The 21,628-nt window shown below is 40.0% G+C and overlaps 3 protein-coding genes across 5 annotated transcripts in view; all 3 read left to right on the plus strand.

Annotated features, from left to right (window-relative positions):
* LOC141773922 (gamma-adducin-like) overlaps window positions 1-4,848 on the plus strand; it is a 32,464-nt gene extending 27,616 nt beyond the window's left edge. For all 3 annotated transcript variants that reach the window (XM_074646094.1, XM_074646093.1, XM_074646092.1), the window contains 2 exons: window positions 2,841-2,936; window positions 3,162-4,848. In XM_074646094.1, coding sequence (XP_074502195.1) covers window positions 2,841-2,936; window positions 3,162-3,424 — 359 coding nt within the window. In that variant the 3' untranslated portion in view covers window positions 3,425-4,848. The remainder of the gene's footprint in view (window positions 1-2,840; window positions 2,937-3,161) is intronic.
* Window positions 1-21,628, plus strand: part of LOC141773925 (VPS10 domain-containing receptor SorCS3-like) — a 242,980-nt gene that overhangs the window by 174,968 nt on the left and 46,384 nt on the right. The gene's annotated exons all lie outside the window — the stretch shown is intronic.
* LOC141773923 (max-interacting protein 1-like) lies at window positions 10,590-21,491 on the plus strand. The gene is made up of 6 exons (XM_074646096.1): window positions 10,590-11,016; window positions 12,056-12,158; window positions 12,965-12,994; window positions 14,368-14,482; window positions 19,170-19,341; window positions 19,487-21,491. Exons 1-6 carry the CDS (start codon window positions 10,770-10,772, stop codon window positions 19,648-19,650), a joined length of 831 nt encoding a protein of 276 aa, XP_074502197.1. The 5' UTR covers window positions 10,590-10,769; the 3' UTR covers window positions 19,651-21,491.

A 21,628-nucleotide genomic window follows, 5' to 3' on the forward strand; every position in this document is an offset into this window, starting at 1 on the left:
TTGAATAAAGGTAATAAACCGCTATATATCGCAATAGATCTTATCGCAATACTCAGCATATCGCAACATTTTTTTAAATTGCAATAAGATCGTATCGTGACTTAAAGGGGAACAGCGGCCATTTCTTAAACATTGATATTATTATTCTGGAGGCTATGTAACATGATGGAAAAAATACTGCAACTTGCTCATGTACACGCTTATTGCGAAGGCGTGCCGGGGAAACCACAAGGTGGCAGCGTGCCCGTCAGTGACGATATATAAATGGAGTATAGAATTTCAAAAACACGTACAATATTTTCTGACTTATTTTATCTTCTAGTAGTTATAGTTTATGCAAGTGCTGTCCATGTCAACAGAGCAATCCACTGGAACGGGAGATCCATGGATTCAGGGCCTGTTGTGACCGCTATCCCGCGGCTAGCGACCATGCTAGTGACACGCACGGTATATTAGTAGCTAGCTAGTTAGACCGTAAAATAACATTAGCTATAGCTAATTCCATAAATACAGTACGAGACTTTTGTTGACAAAGTAGAGCGCGGAAACTGTGGAAACCCCGAGCTAGCTGCTGCCCAAATCCTGTCACGGATCTCTCCGCTCCAGTGGATTTCTCTGTTCCAGAGGACAGCACTTGCATAAACTATAACTACTAGAAGACAAAAGAAGTCAGAAAAGTATGACACAGTTTCCCTGTCGTATGAGTGTGTATTGTTAACATAGAATATATTCAAAAAGTGACAGCATGTTTATTTATATTGTAAATGTTGTTGAAATTCTATACTCCATTAAAGTCGCCACTGAGAGACAGTTTGCTGTTTACCGTGACGACACTGCCACCTTGTGGTTTTCCCGGAGTGCCCTCACAATATGCTCGTACATGAGCAAGTTGCAGTGTTTTTTACATCATGTTATATAGCCTCCAGGATAATATCAATGTTTTAAAAGTGGCCCCTTTAAGTATCGTGACAACATTGTATCATGGGGCCTCTGGTGATTCCCACCCCTAGTGTAGTGTTAATATTGTAGTTTTATATGTTCCAAAAGTTTGCTGTACTTCTTGCCAGCTACATAAAAGCAGTCTCATTAGGCTGTAGTCCATGCAATTAATTAGTCCAGTCAGAGTGCGTGGTTCCTGCCCGGAGGAAATGTTGGAACTACGTTCACTGAAATGAGGATATTGCTGCAAAAGTGCCTGAAGGAGAAAAAACGTCAGTCCGCGGTTTCACTCTTCCTCTAAGCTGTGAAGTCAGCTCACAGGGATGGTGAGAGATGAGCCGCGGAGACATCGGTCTCGTCAAATTACTCATGTCTCAGTTACGACTGCAGACGAGGAAAGATGTGTGTGCAGGATGGGAAACATCTCTATAGCTGTGTATTAAAGGGAGCACCTTTTATTTCCCCCCCCCCTATCATAATAATGAGTCGGCTAATAGAGATTAATAAAATGTTGCAACATTGTTTAAGGAGTTAAATCTTTACTTGCAACCTTTTCTCTAGCACCATCATGAGGCTTGGATTTAAAATGTCTTGGATTGGACTGCTACGAAATTTGCTCCAGACATTCATGTCCCCTTCTGGATGAATTGTAATCACTTTGGCGATCCCTTAACTTCTCATGTAGCGCTATCGTCAGGTCAAATATTTCATTTGTCTGGTACTTTTTGAGCTTTTATGAGCAAATACCTGCAAAGAAATAATGATATTCACATCAGCCTCAGCTGTACTGTGGCTGCATCCGAAATCACATACTATGCACTACATACTCAATATGTGTACTATCGTTCAACATACCTTTGTGTGAACAAATAGTAATATGTATCTTTTCAAACGCACTGAACTGTAACTATCACTTCCTGAGAGCCTGCAAACACTACATTAAGAAGAACACGTTAGCATGCTGACTTTAAGATTAAGCTCAAAGCACCGTTGTGTCAAAGTACAGCCTCACAAAGCTGCTAGCCTGGCTGTAGACTCTCCGGTTACGTTCCAAATCGCATACTTTTTCTTTTTACTTTTAGTTCATACTGCAGCGGCCCTTACAAAGTATGAACTATTGCATGCAGTATGCATACAATCTGGACATACTACTTCGTCATAACTAACTGAACTTTGACCCTCTCGGTCATATGGTGCCTTCAAATGGGGTCGTATTTACCGTGGCGTGTTCACGAGAAGAGTTGTGACGTGTTTGTTGACGTTGTCAGAAATGGAGGAGGCCATGGAAGCTCATTTTTTGGCGCATAATAAGTTAATATATTGTTATTTTAGTCGTATATTGTTTTTCTTCATAATTTACAAAATATGTCTGAGGAAAATGTTGATATTCCCAACGGCCTCTTCTTTTTCCTCTGTCATTATGCCTTTGCATTTCCTGCATTATGTTACCCGCTTGCTAATATTGCAGTTGCTAAGCAGCGGTGTTCTCATGTCTTAACCACTTGAACGCCGAGCATATTGTGTAAACGACTTCCCATGTTGTAAACACAAGCTCACAAGTTTCATTTGAAGGCACCAATTTATCCACCGTGCAGAGGATTGTGGGTCAGGATAGCCAGAAAAGCGTGCTGGCTTTCATACTGCATAACACCACCGGATTTAGTGGGACATTCTGGTATTTTTGTCATACTGCATTTGGTATACTATGTATCGGGACATACTAAATCTTTTTCTGGCATACTCAATAGTGTGGTAGTATGGGTACTCGAACGCACAGATATAGTCTTGTTAAAAAAAACAATTCTGAGCGACATAAATTTGTTCATCTAATACGCCTCACTCACATGAATATACCGGCTTTAATGAACGACTGACCTGTGATGGATTTAATCCTTTTACAGAAGATGATGATGCCACTGATGCAGATGAGATGACAACATTCGATGGCTCTACTATCTCCCTCTCCCTCTCTCCCATAATGACGCCAGCTAAACAAGGTAATTCGCTAGTCAATAGGCATTGAAATTCTTATTATTTGAACTTGTTAGTAATAGCTGCTTGTTTTTTTTTTCCTGTATTTTATATCCATCTGGTGTAAAATCTGTAAAAAGACAAACCTCGAATGAAATGGATACTTAAATGTATCATTACAGCCTTGTGTGTGTGTGACTGCACTTCTTATCCACATCCTTCACCACTGACTTGATTTCATCTTTTGACAGACACAATACCCAACGGGAAAGACCACTTGGATGAGACGGACGAGGATCTGAGCATGGAGGTATCCAAGATGAGCGTGAGCACTTCGGAAACGGCGGATATCTCCATTACATCTAATGAGAAGGCGGGGGAGGCTCAGACCCCGGAGAGCCAGACCCAGTCCCCCAAGAAGAAGAAAAAGAAGTTCCGCACACCTTCATTCTTGAGAAAGAGCAAGAAAAAGAAGGATGAGAAAGAGAAAGAGAAAGAGATAGCAGAAGCCTGAGGGCATTTACTGTATAAAAAAAAAACAAATTAAGTGTTTTGTTGTGAAAACATCTGAATTGCCTTCTTAATTTTCAGCTTGTTGAAGGGAAATGAAATAAGAGAATAGACTATAATTTAGTCCGAAAGTCTCTCGGGACTGTGTTGTTTTTTTACACATCTTCCCTCATTCACAGCTATTACCTGTGAACGTTTCGGCTAATACAAAGTTGTGATTGACCGTTCCTGAAGGGCTCAGTAAAAATCCAATCAAACGAAAAGTGAAGGCAAAAACTGCATATTTGTGGTTTGTTATTACCCATATTTTTAATGGGGTTTAAAAAATGGATATGAAAGGTTATGAAAACACCAGATTACAGTTCCGCATTTGCGATTTTCTTTTTGCACAAGTTCATTGTTGAATGTATACTGAAAGCTAAGAAAACTGTTTTAACAATTTAACAATCACACTATTAGTGTAACAGTGGCTGAACATTATTCAGATTATACGACGTTCGGCCCGATAAGAAGTACGATTTGTATCCGAACGTCTTCATAGTTATACTATCTTGTAATAATATATGTTGGTTTATATTATAGATATTATAATATAGTGTTTGATAGTTAATGATTTACTTTCCATACTAACTCTTATACTAAACATGCTGTGATTGACGAATTCAGTAATAATTCACATTTTTACATTTATGTCAGTGGTATTGTCCCCATGGTTGCTGCTTTTATTGTAATTGTGACAAGGAATTGACTGTGACTAACAGAAAGAAACCCCCGCAAAGTGATGAGTCACGCTTATTGATGTTTATGAGTGATGAAGTTTGACTTTTACTGAACTGACAGAAAGTGCCGAGCCCGAATCGCAGGAAAGTTGAAAGTGATTGATGTTTTTTTGACTCATTTCGTCAGTTGATGGCAATATGCTGTGGAAAGCTCGTCTTCATAGCCACTGTTAAGAGTTTGATATAAAGTATATTAGAGGACCATTATATTTACATCCCAGTCAATAATGTGAATGACTTGTTTTGACCCAAAGGGAGTGAACTCTTTGCCTTTGTAAATAAGTTTGTTCTTGTGAAGTTCTCTTTTGTTACGCTAAACCAAATGTTGAAGCAATGAAATAGAAATGAAATGTGACAGTACAATCTAATAACAATATTTTAACACTTCTTTTATCATATTTTTTATTCACCTTAATTAAGCTCCCTATTTAGTGAACATGTGCACAGCGCGTTGTGTTTAAAATTGTGCTACTTTGTAATTTGTGTGCCTAGTGCTTGTATCTTCCTGCGTTGTTTACATTGCTATTTGTGTCGCCTGGGTTTTTTCTCCATGGTGCTTTACCTTGCAGTCACCTTCCCTCAAAGTCAGTCCCTTTAAAGTTGCCTTCCACCTGATGTAATAAAAGCTTGGATATGTTTCCAAAACTGTTTTCTTACTCCATTGCTTATTGACTTAAAGGTATATGTGAAGTTATCATTTCTTAACTTTTAGGGATGGGGGACAAAATCGATACAACATAGTATCGCGGTATTTTGCGCGGCAATATTGTATTTATATTGGACGTGAAGTATCAATCTTTTAATATTAGGTCTGTCAATCGATAAAATTTTTTAATCTCAATTAATCCCATGATTGTCCATAGTTAATCGAAATTAATCGCACATTTTTGATCTGTTCAAAATGTATTGTAAAGGGAGATTTGTAAAGTATTTAATACTCTTTTCAACATGGGAGTGGGCAAATATGCTTGCTTTATACAAATGTATGTATATATTTATTATTGGAAATCAATTAACAACACAAAACAATGACAAATATTGTCCAGAAACCCTCACAGGTACTGCATTTAGCATAAAAAATATGCTCAAATCATAACATGGTAAACTCAAGCCCAACAGGCAACAACAGCTGTCAGTGTGTCAGTGTGCTGACTTGACTATGACTTGCCCCAGACTGCATGTGATTATCATAAAGTGGGCATGTCTGTAAAGGGGAGACTCGTGGGTACCCATAGAACCCATTTTCATTCACATATCTTGAGGTCAGAGGTCAAGGGACCCCTTTGAAAATGGCCATGCCAGTTTTTTTGGAGCGTTATACGTACATACTGTTAGCCTCTTAACCATTCGATGGCATACCGGCATGCCAGGACGTCATTCTGTCTTTCAGAGGTTGTAGTTTTAAAGCTAGAGTGAAGATACTGGTATCATTTGAAACCTAAGGAATCTCTTGGTACCAAGCAAATCATGTTAGCTTGTCAGGAATAGTGTGAAATAACTCTCCAAAGTTACGCTAGATTTTGGCGAGGAAAGACCAGCATGGCCATTTTCAAAGGGGTCCCTTGACCTCTGACCTTAAGACAGGTGAACAGAGTGAAAACTGTATCTTATTAGATAAAACAGATGTTGATAAACTGTAATTTGCAGTTGAAAAAATCTGAATATACTGTATCTTATCGCAATACTCAGCATATCACAAAATGTTTAAAATCAAAATAAGATTGTATCGTGAGTAAGTATAACATCTGGTGATTCCCAACCCTATTACTTTAATTCAAATACAGTTCCAAACATGAAGAGGGATTCTTTTTATGTTGTTGGATACTTAACCATTTATTTCAGTCTGGTATGGTGTGAAACTCCAGCTAATTCTCTCCAGACTACACGACACCTCAAGTACACAATACAGCTTTCTAGAAAACTATTTACTTAGCCTCCGCCTTTAAAAAAAAAAAAAAGCAGCGTCCCCCTAAAACAATGCACTCTGTTCAGTGATAATTGACCGTGTGAAGCTGTATAATCAGCCTTCAGCCATGTTATGAATGGGCGTTGTCATGGTAATCCACTGAGAGGGGTCTGCAGTGGAGACAAAGAGGGGATTTTGTGTCTCCAACAGGTGTTCGTGTTGGGAGGGGGAGTTACAGGATCTATACCTACACCACCCCCACCCTAAACACACACCTCGACAAGGAGATGACATACAGACGAGAAGACGAGGTCAAAGAGAGGAGCATTTAATTAAATATAAATACGACCAAACTAAGAAAAAACTACAGCTGTCAACCAATTAAAATAGTCAATCGCGACTAATTGCAAATTACTGACACATGGGAGTGGACAAATATGCTTGCTTTATGTAAATGTATGTATATATTTGATACTGGGAATCAATTAAAAACACAAAACAATTTGCCCCAAACTGAATGTGATTATCATAAAGTGGGCATGTCTGTAAAGGGGAGACTCGTGGGTACCCATAGAACCCTTTTTCATTCACATATCTTGAGGTCAGAGGTCAAGGGACCACTTTGAAAATGGCCATGACAGTTTTTCAGTTTTTTTAAAACTAAGCCAGCTATAACCTAAAAAATCGCAAGTTGTGTTAATGCGTTATCGCGTTAACTTTGACATCCCTAGAAAAAAACAATTCATTTTGAAGTATGACATTCTTGCTTAGGGAATAAATTGCTAGTGGGAATTAATTTTCTCTAATCATGGGAATAATAAACAAGCTTTTTTTAAAAAACTTTTTTCTTATCTAAAATGCATGAATGCACCGCCAGGCTCCAAACATGTTATCCGAACAATCCCTTCCAATGTGTGGATGACAAAGCTTAGCGCTGAGCTCTTCCGTGCACTGACAGTGCTAAGGAGAAGGACGGAGCAGGTGACACGCGTCTGGCCTGCTGGAGCGTCCTTCTGCTGTGACCTCAGGGCAAAGGGCAGCTATTGTTTTAAAACAACAGGGGACTGCTGCTGAACAATGCTTCATCCGAGACCGACGTCTTAGAGACCTACCGCTGAGATCAGAGCATCAGATCGATAATAGCTTTCAATAAAAAAAGATATATATTTTCCCTTTCAACAACATCCCAAATGCCTTATTACTCCCTGCTGCTGTGTGAGACCAGCGTGGGATGTTTGGCACATTCTTTCATAAACACACTCACACACACACACACACGCCAACAGCGCCGTGTGACTTTGCCTTCCTCTGTGACAGCCGAGCCACTGGTGTAATCCTCAGGCTTTTCAGATTACTCCAGTTGGGGTCACATTCTACACCAACCTACAGCGGGTCAGCTTTCCACACCGCCGCTGTCGGTCGGTCAGCCTGCTGCACACGAGCCTCGCGGCACTGATGAGCCATTTCCTGGTCAAATGCTGTCAGTCTCCACCTCTCTGTCGACGTCTGACTCTATTTATCTGTTCTTTTGACACGTGTACGATGATGTCTGACTTTTTACATTTGCATTGGTGTTATTCTGCTACAAAGAGGCCTTAATTATATGGAGGAACAAAAAAGCATATTAGCAGAGAAAGTATTCCAAAACAGGTTGGGATTTTATTGCATCTTTCCAAATTTGTAGCCTGTTTGTGCAACTCAAAGAGTGCGTCTCTGCTTCAGTGCTCAGATCAGGACCGTCTGTCTGTGTGTGTGTGTGTGTCAGGCCTTGCTGCCAGGCAGCTGAAATAGACTCCATGGGAGGGGTGTGCTCTCTCTCACAGGCGTCCGTTACAGGCCTGGCCACATCTGCAGCGGGCCAGCCATCTGCACCCATTGTCTCAGAGGCACAACACAGCCCTGCACGCATGGCTAGCCTCGTAAAGGCAGGCCCTTTCCCCTCTGTCCTCCTCCTCCTCCATCCCTCGCCGTGCGGGGGGGAAAAAAATGACTTCTTAATCAGTCATAAGGGACAGCAGAAGTGGAAAATCAAACAAAAATGTGAGAGTTTGTTTTTTCCAAAGGATAGGAAACTTTAAAGATTAAGAAAAAGTATGGTCGCTTTCACTTTCATGTGAATTCTGTTGTCCACTGAACTGAAGCAGCCCGAGAAGAAGAAGCACATTCTGACAAAATGATGGGCCGATACCAATGTTGAAAATAAAAATTTGTCAGAAACCAATACCAATGTTTTGCTGCTGTTTATTTTGTTGTTATTTTGTGCCATGGAAACAAAGACATCATCAAAAAAAAAAAAAAACTGAACTGTCTTCACTCTCATATCTTGAATGAACACAAATGAAGTCATACAAATTTATGAAAATAACCTTCTTTCACATGAAAAATAACTGCTTCAAAAGCCCCTTTTAGCCTGTATACAACTACCTACTCAATGAGAGGAATTCATCACCTAGCCAAGCAAAAACATTTTGTGAAACATAAATTAAATGTAATTAAATCAGCAGCAAACCACACAACATTTAGCCCGCACAAAATTAATTCAACCCAACACATAAACATGGGCCACTGCCATCTGTGAATGTCATCATTATAGTTTCTGTCTCAACCACACTCCATTCTGTTCTAGTCTGTAATAATCTTGCACATGTTGAAATTTGCACATCTATTTTGCACATCATGTGCACATTTACTACCTCAATTATTTTTTTTATTAAAGAACAAAACATTGTAACTTGCACACTTTGCTAACGTACTGTATATAGTATGTTATTGCACACTTGCTAATGTATATAGTGGGTTATTTTATGTTTATAAATTAGATTGTGTTATGCTAGTTGTAGTAGTCAGGTATATTTATAGTGTATTCCAATATTCTTTATATTTTGTATTCTATGAATATATTTCTTTAGTGTTGACATTTGCATTTCATACACTGTGCATTGCTTGGATAACCTACTGCTGTAACACAATCATTTCCCAATTTGGGATCAATAAAGTACATCTATCTATCTATCTATACAGTAGATCTTATTTGCCGATAGGCTGATTGCAGTCAACAAGGCGAATATAGGCCGATACCGATGTTCGGATGATAAATCGGTGCATCCCTAGTTTATTACTTTCTTGTTTTATGTGAGTTTAGTTTGTTTTAGAACTAACCCACCCAGAGGAGCTGAGGGGTTAGACAAAGCTAGGGGGGAAACAGAGGGATTATCAAAGACAAATAACCTCAAACTACCTCTAAAATGATATGAATGTATTGCATTCACACCCAGGGGGGAAACTCCTGAACACTTCTTCTACACCTTTGGGATGCAGTGAGGTGCAAATCACCTTAAAGTCAGAACACCAACCCTCTTTCCCTAGGCAGGGTCTGATATAAACTTTTCCACTTTTTGTCACTGAACATTTCTACCGGCCACTCAGTTTTTTTGTCTGCCACTTCTGAAATCTACAGTAGGTAGAAGAACACTTTAAAATTGTAAACACTGAGTCAGTGGTACCAGACCGTAGAGCTATGGAATATATCATGTAACCTTAATCCCTGACTATATTTAATTTAGGAATTGCTTTTTACAAATAATATTTCTTAATATAAGGAAAACCTGTCTGCCATGGTGGGAGGTGACCTGCATTTTTTACCTGCCACAGCCAACATTTACCCTGTATCTGGCAGGTGGCAGGTGCTAATTTCATTCCCTGAACGTGGATATTAGAGACCTATGTAGGGAAAGAGGGGTTGGTGTTCTGACTTTAAGGTGATTTTACTCCTCACTGCATCCCAAAGGTGTTAGAAATGTTCAGGAGTTTCCACCCTGGGTGTGAATGCAATACATAAAAAAAAAAATTGAGTGGCCGGTAGAAATGTTCAGTGACCTGCTACAGTGGCAGGTGAGGAAATAGGTTAATTTCAGACCCTGACCAGGTTACACTATTGATCACCCCTGCTTGTGTCTAACACCATGTGGTCTTAATGCTTTTCACTTTTAAGGTACATACATTTAGACAAAAACTGTAAATGCACAAGAAAATGCAGCTCGATTATTGTGTGTTATTTGTTCTACTCTCCTGCAGTATTGATAATGAGGATTTATTATGGCACGGTTGACAATGAATGCAATGTCAAAGGCAAACAGTAAAAAGTCAGACACCAACCCCTTTCCCTAGGTCTCTAATATCCAGGTTACACTATTGATCACCCCTGCTACTGTCTAACACCATGTGGTCTTAATGCTTTTCACTTTTTTAAAGTCTGTTTTACATAAATTTAGACAAAACTCTATGCACAAGAAAATGCAGCTCGATTATTGGTCATAATTATGATGTCAAGTGAAAATAAAGCAGCCCAAATGAAAGCAGTGCTTTTCATGCCTGTTATTTTGTCCTACTCTCCTGCAGTATTGATAATGAGGATTTATTATGGCACAAGGTTGACAATGAATGCAATGTGCATGCGTTAGTGGGAGGGATTATCCACCAAGTAGGGCAAGTGGCTGAGGGAGGCTAAGGACTGCAATTCCATCGAGCCTGGTTCATTTCAGTCATCCGCTCAGTTTGCACACAGACAGACAGACAGAGGAGAGCACATTCAGCCGCTGCTGCTTTATCTCTCAAAGCTCTCTCCCTCTTCCTCCTCCAAAACAAAAAAACACAAAAAGTACAAAATGGTAAAGTACATGCGACAGCACAGCAGCGAGCAGAAACCCGAGGAAGAAGAAGAGGTCCTGTGGGAGTCTGACGACGCGTCCATGGACCAGCAGGGTGATTTGGGAGAATTGTCCGACTATTCTCTCAGCGACGTTTTATACTCCAAATGTTCCGCAATGGACCGAATCGGCACTTTCATGAAGAACGTGCAGGTGCTGCTCGACGCGGCCAATTACATAGAAAATGTCGAGAAGAACAACGGAAGTAAGTAAACACAAAGCTATAGGAGCAGTAGTGTGAGAGAGAGGGGATATTATTAACACGTAATGCGCCGAGCAGACAACAATAGAGGCGACAAGAGACGCGCAGCGGACAGATGAGAGCTGGTCCAGCAGCAGCAGCAGCAGCAGCAGCAGCCAATGATATTTCACCTGCTACTGCAAAAAACTGTAGTCTAATAGACCTCACACTTATTCAGTAGTATCAATTGAAAAGAGGTTTTAAAATTGCATACATTTTTAATTCAGAATGAAACAGATTTTTATTGCAACAATCAGCTAAATCATCATGCTCCCATTAAAACTGCTTTTTTTGCAGGCGTCATTGAACGCACCATTCCTTTAATATTTGCCTTGCATGTGTGCACATTTTGCTTAAATCATGTAGATGTGTATGCACGTTTGAGACTCTTAATCTTTCGATTTCATCTTTTATCTCAGCTCATTTCTTATCCCATTAATAAATGTCGCATTCAGGGCCCTTTTGCATATAGGACAAACTGGAGATTCTTTAGAGTTTCATTCCTCTTAAAACATTTTGCAGCCCTCCTATCGTTTCCAGAAGAAGCAGCTGCTGCTTCCTTGTATGTGTTGTTCACATGGTTTCCACATGGAACAAATTGTAAAGTTGCCATTGGTCGGCACGCATGTTCCCAGCAGCGAGAGTCACTGCAGACAGCCAATCACACCAAAGGAAGCACGTCTGACGTCATATGTTACTGGGAAGGGAGGGTTCATGGGAACTGTAGGCGTTTTTTTAAGCAACAGTGAGAAAACCAGGATAGAAATGTGTCTTATATAAAACTATACTGCATGTGTTGTATTGATATTAACATCTTCTAAGAAGGGTTATTGTCTATTTGACTCAGATTTTAAGTTTAATTCTGTGGACGTGTCGCCACAGGCCACATCATGTCAAATAAGGTCACATGCATGTATGCAAATCCGTGAGCCCTCCTGAAGCCTTTTGCTTGTAGCACATTTGTAAAAAAACTGTAATCCTCTTGTTCTTTTTTCATCACCAGAATGTGAGCATGGTTATGCTTCAACATACCCCGCAACCCAGACAGCACACCAACAGAAACAGAGGAAGTTCAAGAACAGGAAATTGGACAATATTCACAATAGGTAGGTTAAAAAAAGGAATTCAAATTAAATATAGATGTGATTCTTTGTCTTCATTAATGTGTGAATTACAAAAGACATTTTGAATCCTTTTCCTGATAAACAATCATCGTTAATAAAATCATTATTAACATCATATTGTCAGTATGGTAAAGTAGAGCATGCAGTGCTGCAGGAATGAGTCCTAAAACCAGGAAATGAGGTAGCATTTTAGCACATCTGGTTCCCTCGTCTGGAAGTCAATGGGTTTTTTGAATGGGTTGTTATTTAGATGCCTGAAATAAGATCTGTGGTTTAACACAAGCTGAAGAGATTTTAATGTTTTGTTCTACAATATAAAATGCATCAGTAAATACCCCACTCGTGAATTTTGAAGCCTTTATTATGTCTTAAAAAAGGCAGTTGCTAACAAGTGGCTAAATGAGACTACAAAACGTCATCATGCCGACTCGTCCGCCTTTACAGCCTCGTTGCGTATACTCAAGTTCATTAGCTTTTTACTTCTGCCGATTGCATTTACGCTTCAAAAATCATAAAAGTGGTGTTCGATTGTGAAGATTATCTTGCTGAACAAAACGTGTAAGTATTATAAACATCTGTTTGCCACAGAGCTGATTTTCTGCAATAATCCAAAACCAAAAAGGAAAAATCCCATTGGCTTTTTGTCGAGAGAACCAGGGCGATGCTAACTTCCTGGTTGGACTACAAAAATACGTCATCCCTGGAGCACTCTATGTGTTGTATTTTGCATCATTTGCATCATTAAGACATGTATAACAATTTTGTTTATATATTTGTAATTTCAACAGATCAGCACACAATGAACTGGAAAAAAATAGGTGAGTACAACAAGATTGAAGAGGTCATTTGTATGCATGTTTATGACAAAAACCGGCAGTACTGAAAGGTGAAGAATGCACAAGGGGATGTTAAGAGACATGAAACAGGAACATGATGAGGAATAGGAAATGTAATAACTGTAGGTAGTCCTCTATTGCCATCTTACTTCAAAGAACATTGTTATATATGCACAAAGTGTTAAAAGTGCACACAGAAAGAGGGAGAAAGACATTTCTTTAGCAAATGAGGTACACAGGGAGACTATCTCAAGAGCCAGCTGTCTCAAAATGGAGCTTCAAGCTGATAAACCACAAGCTTTCTCCATTCTGCCACGTTTGCATATCTTTGGTGTTGTACCATTTCAAACCGAGATGGCCTATAAATCAGCTCATTATCATCACAGGACATATAAAAAAAATAATTTTTATCCACAACTTGGACCTTCACCTATTGTGCACGACGGCAGCGTTGCATTTTTGCAAGGCAAATAAAAAAAGGGAGGTGTAATGCAGCCTCAGTAGCAGCAGCACTGTTCCTGGAGGACATGCAGACATTTCCCCAGTCAGCAAACGGGAACCGTCTGTTTCCAGACAACAGGGCTCCTTCCTGAGAGATACTCAGCTGCAAAAATCTAACAGCAGCTTGCTTCTATTGCTCCAGGATGAGGCAGGCCTCTGCTTTTGAGCAGGACACAAATGTCAGGACACGTTTATATTAAAAATTAAAAAGGCCAGTTAATCAAAAAGCAAGCCACGTGTGTGTGAGAATCCTGCTTTGAGATAGTGATGAGGAAAAAATGCCATCTCTAAGAGCATGTCGGGGCTATTTTATATTACAAAATGGTGGCCAATGCAGAGAGGAGAGATGACATCACGACTTGACCTACATTTTACTCCGGTTATTTGAAAGGAGAGTGAGTGTCCTTTGCCAGTTTCTGCATTCGTTCAGACCACAGGCCCCAGAGGCGTCGGTGGATCAGAAACAGTATTGAGCTGACCTCAGCAGCTTTTTAAATCTGGGGCCAGACAGATCCATATGTAATTGCAAAAGGAGTCAGATGGTGTGGCTAACTAGCAGAATGGATAAACAGATAAATCAAGTGCCTGAATATCTACATTGCTATTTTACATTGCTCATCACGCATGGATTAATGCCATCGTAATTACAATTGATCAAATCGGGGGGTTTGCCTTAACTATTACAACGCTAATCAAATTGGATAAGGAGGAAACATTATAATCTGACTTAATCAGGATCAGTAGCAGAGGACAATAATACATTAGTCTGGAAATTTCGTCCTTCTGTCATGTATAATTGTTGTATAATGTCTCTGAAGAGGAATGACCCGTCTCGATTGTGTCTCCTCCCACAGACGAGCACATCTCCGCCTGTGTTTGGAGAGGTTGAAGTCCCTCATCCCTCTGGGACCAGACTGCAGTCGGCACACCACACTGGGACTGCTCAACAAGGCCAAAACACATATCAAGGTGTGTAGTATGGTACCATCATGGGATTAAAAGGGCTAAATTCTGGTCATTTGTGTGCGATGACGTAAACATATTTGCATACCCACTGCTTCCTTTTTACTCTTTAGCAGTGGTGGAAAGTACCGTACTTAAGTACAATTTTGAGGTACTTGTACTTTACCTGTGTATTTCCATTCTATGCTACTTTATACTTATACTCTCAGAGGGAAATATTGTACTTTTTACTTCCCTACATTTATCTTACAGCTGTGGTTACTAGTTACTTTGATTTTTACAAACAAAACATATGATCAACTTATTAAATATAATGCATTGTTCTATGTTAAAGGCCCACTTCCCTGTGAAAGCCCCTGAAGTCCCTAATTAAACAATCTGAAAGGGGCCTTTTTGCATATTGAGGACTTTTACTTTTGCTACTGAAAGTACATTTTGCTGGTAATACTCTAGTACTTTTACTCAAGTAGAGTTTTGAATGCAGGACTTTAACTTGTAACTGAGTACTTCTTCCACCACTGCTCTGGAGTAAAAAACGGCTGACGTCATATTGACAGCAAATAGAGATCTACAGTACTACAGAGGATGACTTTGATGTACAAAGGGAGGCTCCTTGCACCCATTTGATCACTTTGTAAGACCCAATGTGAATCCATAGTGATGGTTTACAAAAGCCTTACCAGTCAATAGACTGATCCTGTTTTTATTTTTAGAATCCAAATTGCATTTTAGTCATTTAGCTCTCACTCTTGGTGGCCGACAGTCTCTGGTTTCTTCTCGATGTACAAGCTGTGGTGATACTTTACTGTCCATCAGGTGTGATACCGGTGCAGCTCCGCTGTGTACAGAGGCAGCTCAATATTTAGACTGAAATGAATTTAAACTTTGATATTCTATACATTCCTAGGTGCGTTAGTTATAGACATAATAGAGTGCTGCAGGGATGACTTATTTTTGTAGGCCAACCAGGAAGTTAGCACCACCCCGGGGTCCCTCGACAAAAAGCCAATGGAATATTTTCATTTTGGATTACTGCAGAAAATAAGCTCTGTGGTAAACACGAGTTTAAGATACTTACACGTTTTGTTCAGCAAGATAATCTTTAAAAATGAACACCCCTTTTATGATTTGAGAAGTGTGAATGCAATCACCAGAAGTAAAAAGCTAACGTTAGGCTATAAACAAACTACATTACGGTCGCATGAGCGCGAGTATGCACAATGAGGCTGTAAAGGCGGACGAGTCAGGGTGATGATGTTTAGTAGTCTCATTTAGCCACTTGTTAGCAACCGCCTTTTTTAAGACACGTAAACGCTTCAAAATTCACAAGTGGGATATTTACTGATGTATTTTATATCGTAGAACAAAACGTTAAAATCTCTTCAGCTTGTGTTAAACACAGACTTTATTTCAGGCAGCTAACTAAAAACCCATAAAAAAACATTGAATTCCAGACGAGAGAACCGGAAGTGCTAAAATGCTAACTCATTTCCGTGTTTTAGGACTCATTCCTGCGGCACTCTATTAGACATAACAGCGCTCATACTTGATTTGTAATCATAGCCGACACGGTATAAACACCAGGAAAAGAGGAGAAAGGTCTGGATTTTCTACTGCTTCTTTGAACTTTTTGGCTCAGTTCCAATGTCTAATATAAAGGTTAAAGGTACAGTGTGTAGGATTTGGTGGCATCTAGTGGTGTGGTTGCAGATTGCAACCAGATGAGTACCCCTCCGTTCACAAAACTGCGGCAGTTGAGCCGCCAAGTGCAAAACCACGGTAACGCCGTTCGCCTTGCTCAGAGGCCATCCTCACCGTAATAACACAATCTTCGGAAAAAACGGAAGTCAGACGGCAGCTGGCGGTACCACAGTTTTGTACTCTGCGGCTCACGTTCTCACAGTTTTACAAGCGTGTCCGAGAACTACGGTGGCCTTCGATACCGTTCTGTGTTACTGTAGAAACATGGTGCAGCAACATGGCAGACGCCATGAAGAGGACCTTCTTCCTATGTAGATATGAAGGGTTCATTCTAAGCTAAGGAAAACACGATTCTTATTTTCAGGTGATAATACACTACTGAAAACATACGATAGTTATGGATATTATATTACATTTCTGTTAATAGATCCCCCGACATGTTACACACTGTTCTTCTAAGGACAGCACACACATCATTTATGGCAAACTGACACCAGTTTGGTGCTAAACTGTCACTCACTCTCCTCACATTAGAAGTGCTTGAAATGAGATATTGACTATGTACAGCAACAGAGAAGTTGGAGGTTTTCCCCAGGCACTTCCATACAGTCAGTTTCCTCAGAACCATTAGATGGACTGCACTTTAAGGCACTTTGGCCGCAGCAAATAGGCCTTATGGTTGCTGCTTGTTTATTTCTTCCCCCTTTGAACAAATCTCTCTTTGGCTGTTGCCAGGACTGCCCTTTGTAGGACTTTGAGCCTTGTTGTGTCTTTGATAAGGTCATGTGTCTTTCACACCACAGGATAATGTCAATAATATACTGACCATTAGTCTTAAGAGCACCAGATCTGTCCTGTTGTTAGAGCTACCTGCCTGAATGGGCCACTCATAGGATGTATATAAGAAGTGGACGTATTCACCATGACATCACCCATTGGTTTGTGGACTAACGTTTTTGAACTGAAGCCTCAAGTTCAGCATTTTGGCCGATTGAGACCATAAACTCATGTTTACAGTGTTTACTGAGGTGATAAAATAAAGTGAGAAGTAGGGTAATTTTTTCAAACTTCTATACAATCAAACTTCTTTTTGCAACCAGAGGAAGTCATCCCCTGCTGGCTATTAGAAAGAATGCAAGTTTAAGGCACTACTACTACTACTATTGGATTTTCTTGAGCCCAGTCTGTGCAGGCTCCAGCAGTGTGGGGAGCCGTTGAGAGATGATTGAGGACTGCAATATGAAAGCTTTCCTGGCAACAATCTGCGGGAGTATATTAAAGCGGTGGGGGGAATGGATAAACTGTATGATGTCAACTGTCGACTCTGTAACGTGCCTGTTTAAAGTCTAGGAAATGTGACCCCTGAATGCTGCTGTGTTGTATTTTTGGAACCAGAGGTTGTGTAGGAGTGTATGTAAAAAGAGTGGAGCAGGTGTAGGCAGCATGAAGCCCACGGCTTGCAGGAAGCAAACATTTAAAAAAAAAAACCTGTATTGTGTGACAGGAAAAGCATGAATATGTGCTCCTCTCACTTGCATCACTGTACCAAACTCCATTCAAATTTTACTGCATTTTGGATCATACAAGCCTCTTCAAAACATCGCCCTGTGCCTTCATGCAAAGATCTCCCGTATGGTACAGTAATTTAGAGAATCAACATGGGAGACATTAGAGGAAATGAACCGTGCATGGCAACTGATACAATACAGCATGTGTCACTGTGAAATACTACAATATGTCTTTTGTTTTAATTGAATCAGTAAATCAGTATTCATTTTATAAATATCTCTATTTGTCAGACATTTCTGCAACTTATAATTAGTCTTTATTTGTGTTGGTATGTACAGCTGTACAAACACCACAACAGTGGCTTATGTTTTTTTTCCACCAGCGGTAAATCTTTATAGTAGCATGAATCATTTTTATATTTATGGCACGATCAGATGTGATGATTGGTGTGAAGTGATTGGATTAATGAGGTTCATAGTGCATCTTTGGTTATTTGTTAGCTTGTTAGACATTTAAAGGAGTAGTGTGTAACAATAAGGGGGACCTATTGGCAGAAATGGAGTGTAATATTAATTATTGTTATTAATATGTATTATTAAGTATGTTTTCTTTAGAGTATTATCACCTGATAATAAGATAATCGGGTTTTCATTACCGTAGAATGAGCCGTTTATATCTACATAGGGAGCGGGTCCCTTCTCCATGTTGCACCGCCATGTTTCCACAGTAGCCCAGAGCGGACAAACCAAACTCGGTTAACGTTTCCTGCTTGGACTGGAGTCTATAACGTGACTCACTCCCGTCGCCGCCATCTCTCTCTCTCTCTTGCTTCACCACTCACTCATGCCATGAACACACACACTACGCACTGGCTCTGCTCCAAATGGCTCTACAGAGGGCCATTCGCGTTTTCTCGTCAGCCAGCGTAGCTCTCCATCACGCTTGGCACACGGGAGAGACTTCCCTTGGTTGCAATCTCGTCACCTCACCGCTAGATACCGTCAGATCCTACACACTGGAACTTTAAGTGAGTGGTTTGAAATGAACCAAAATCACTGTCAAGCTTAAACAAATAAATTAGAGCCAAGACGGCAAAGAATGAGTGTTTCTTCTAAACACAGGACAAGACGACCTTTATATCAATTTGTATACCCCATAAAGCAATTACTCTGCCTTTTGCATCCAGTCATCTTTCACTTATATCCACCTCACACAGAGACACCAGCTATTCCTCTGGAATCCAAACTAGTGACAACTAACATATTAACATCACCTCACTGTACACAAGTTTGCCATCCTTTCATGCATATACTATGTTAATCACAAGGAACATGTAGAGATGTAGTCACAACTGTGTGGTGATCCAATGCTAAATAATTCATGTAAACACCAATGTGGCTCATTGGATCCACACACGTACTGGTCGTTTTGATTATCTTTGCATAACAACAACACAATAATTATGAATTTTCCTCTTATTCAGAAACTTGAAGAGGCGGACCGGAGGAGTGTGCACCAGCTGGAGAACTTAGAGCGGGAGCAGAGGCACCTGCAGAGGCAGCTATCCCAGCTGCAGCCTCATGGAGATAGGGAGAGGGTCCGTACGGACAGCCAGGGATCCCATATGGACTCAGACCGCTCAGAGTCTGACAGAGGTCAGTGTCTGAATCAAAGCCTTCATCCAAGGGAAAACTTTCTATCATTAGTTTTTCACCATATTCACTTCACAAGCACAATTTCAAACATTTGGACTTACACGATTCAGGTAATTAATCTGTATTCATTTGTTTTTTTGTGCAGAGGAGATCGAAGTCGATGTGGAAAGCACTGAGTTCTCCCATGGAGAAATGGACAGTGTAAGCACCAGTGGTGCAAGTGACCTGGATGACCACAGCAGCCGGCAGAGCACAGCCAGCGACGAGGGCTACTCCACATGCAGTCTAAAACTGGCCTTCTCTGCTTAAAAAGCACCAGCCTATACTTTCACTTTTCAGCTGCAGTCTTTTATGGCTTTCACCTTTCAAAAAAGTACCAGCCTACAGCTCCATTCTCCCTTTGCAGTTTAGGTTAACCGTCTTCAGAAGAACCAGCCTCGATCCCACCTTTTACCTGACTAATGAAACTCCACCCTGAGAACCAGCCTTAAGTTCAACTCAGCGTAAAAGTTTAAAATGTCTCCTTCCAAAAGCCATGGTGGCGGGCTCCTCTACCATCAGTCTGAAACATTTTACAAAACAGCCTCAAATTGAAAACTTCTCTGGCAATATACAGTTTCCTCCTTTTCAGAGTTGACTTAACCAATCACCTGAATGTCCCTTAACTCATTACCAGCTTGAATCAGCCATACCTGCACTCAATACTGACCCTGTAGAGGACCCATGATTGCACCAGTGTCCAACACTCAAGAGGGAACTCTACATTTAGTCAACTTGATCCTCTGAAACCAGCAAAAAAACACTAAAAACCCAATACCAGCTAGAAGCTCACCATTGGGAACGTTTGCTCCATTTGCCTTGTGATAACATTGCCCCTTTTCTTTGGATAAGATATCCAGACGGCACTTCTTGTCAATGTACAAGCCAGTGGCAAGGGCTACAATGTCTGCATTCCAAAATGTTTATTACACTCCTATAACCTCTGCTTTAGGACCCACAACCATCACTGATCCACGTGGCGTCCCTTCTCCTGACTGAAATACAAGTCGTATCCAAACAGGTGGTGCAGTCCACCCTTGTTATTCTAATTTATTTTGCATATTATTATAGTATTTATTTTTGGTATATTTAATTTTACTGTAGCTAGGTTTTGGTCATGCTTGAAAGAAGAAAAAAATGTTTTTTTTTATGTTTACCAAATTACTTGACATGAAACTAACCCCAACAGAGGCATTTGCAGTGCTAAAAGTTTAATGCATTACTCAACGTTTGGTTGAAAGAATGACAGATCTCTTTCACACTGTGCACAAACCCATTTTATTTAGACAGTAATAAGCTATCCCACACTTGTCCAAGCACAAGGCTGAAAGCAATAAAGCGTCTAGTTTTTATCATATCTTTAATGTTGGCTGTGTTTGGCACACTATTCTGTCCGTCCAACACCAAAATTGCTAGTTTTCCACTTGCTCCAGTAGTGGTATCAGTTTTAATATTCAACAGTAAACATGATTGTAATTGATTTTTGAAAAAAAGCTATGGTGCATGTGTATTGAATGTAGCTTGTCTAATCATGTTGTAATGTGCTTTGGATTGACAAGTCTTAAAAAAAATGTCTGTAGCATGAACAACATAAATACTACAGAATACTAATTTTGGTTTATACTTCAATGTTTAATACTGTATCTTTTATGTATTGTAGCAGAAACTGAACAAGTTGAAATTTGGAGACTTCCCATTAATAATTCAATGTATATTTGACACATAGAATTGCACTGCTGACCTGTTAGAATCCATGAAACCAAATAAGACATTTCAATATGACCATTTATCTGCATTCTTCTGGTCCAAGTCCTAAGGAGATCACCACCAAATTGTGTCTTAACATGGGTATACGACTATTGCACAAAGTTCCTTGTTACAGGTCTTTTCCCCCCCCAAACCTGTTTGGGAAACTATAAAATGCACTATGAAAAAGACTTTTGTTAAGGAAGTATGTCAAAGCACACCCCAGAATGTTTTCTCTTGTGCTTAATCAGCCATCCAAGGTGACTTTTTTGCAAAACGTGCTGCTGGTCCCCTGCTAGTACTCTGTTACAGTTCCTGATAACTGTCCCTGGAATCTTAATAAACCTCTACCACCCAGACATAAATCAATGTTGTCTTTTTTTTTTTGGTGAAGTCTACAATTATTGCTCAAATAATCGACATGGGTGTCTTGTATTAGAATATAATCTTTAAACAAGTATCACATAAATCGATCAAGTCTGTAGTTAACAGCGTCCATTAA

Source organism: Sebastes fasciatus, chromosome 9 (genome assembly GCF_043250625.1).
Source record: "Sebastes fasciatus isolate fSebFas1 chromosome 9, fSebFas1.pri, whole genome shotgun sequence".
In the NCBI taxonomy this organism is placed as follows: domain Eukaryota; kingdom Metazoa; phylum Chordata; class Actinopteri; order Perciformes; family Sebastidae; genus Sebastes; species Sebastes fasciatus.

Bases quoted from the DNA above. Each gene is read 5' to 3' on its own strand.
- LOC141773923 (XM_074646096.1), top strand. From the start codon at position 10,770: ATGGTAAAGTACATGCGACAGCACAGCAGCGAGCAGAAACCCGAGGAA. The intron at 12,159-12,964 runs GTAGGTTAAAAA...TAATTTCAACAG, and splicing joins TTGGACAATATTCACAATAG to ATCAGCACACAATGAACTGG. The intron at 12,995-14,367 runs GTGAGTACAACA...CTCCTCCCACAG, and splicing joins AATGAACTGGAAAAAAATAG to ACGAGCACATCTCCGCCTGT.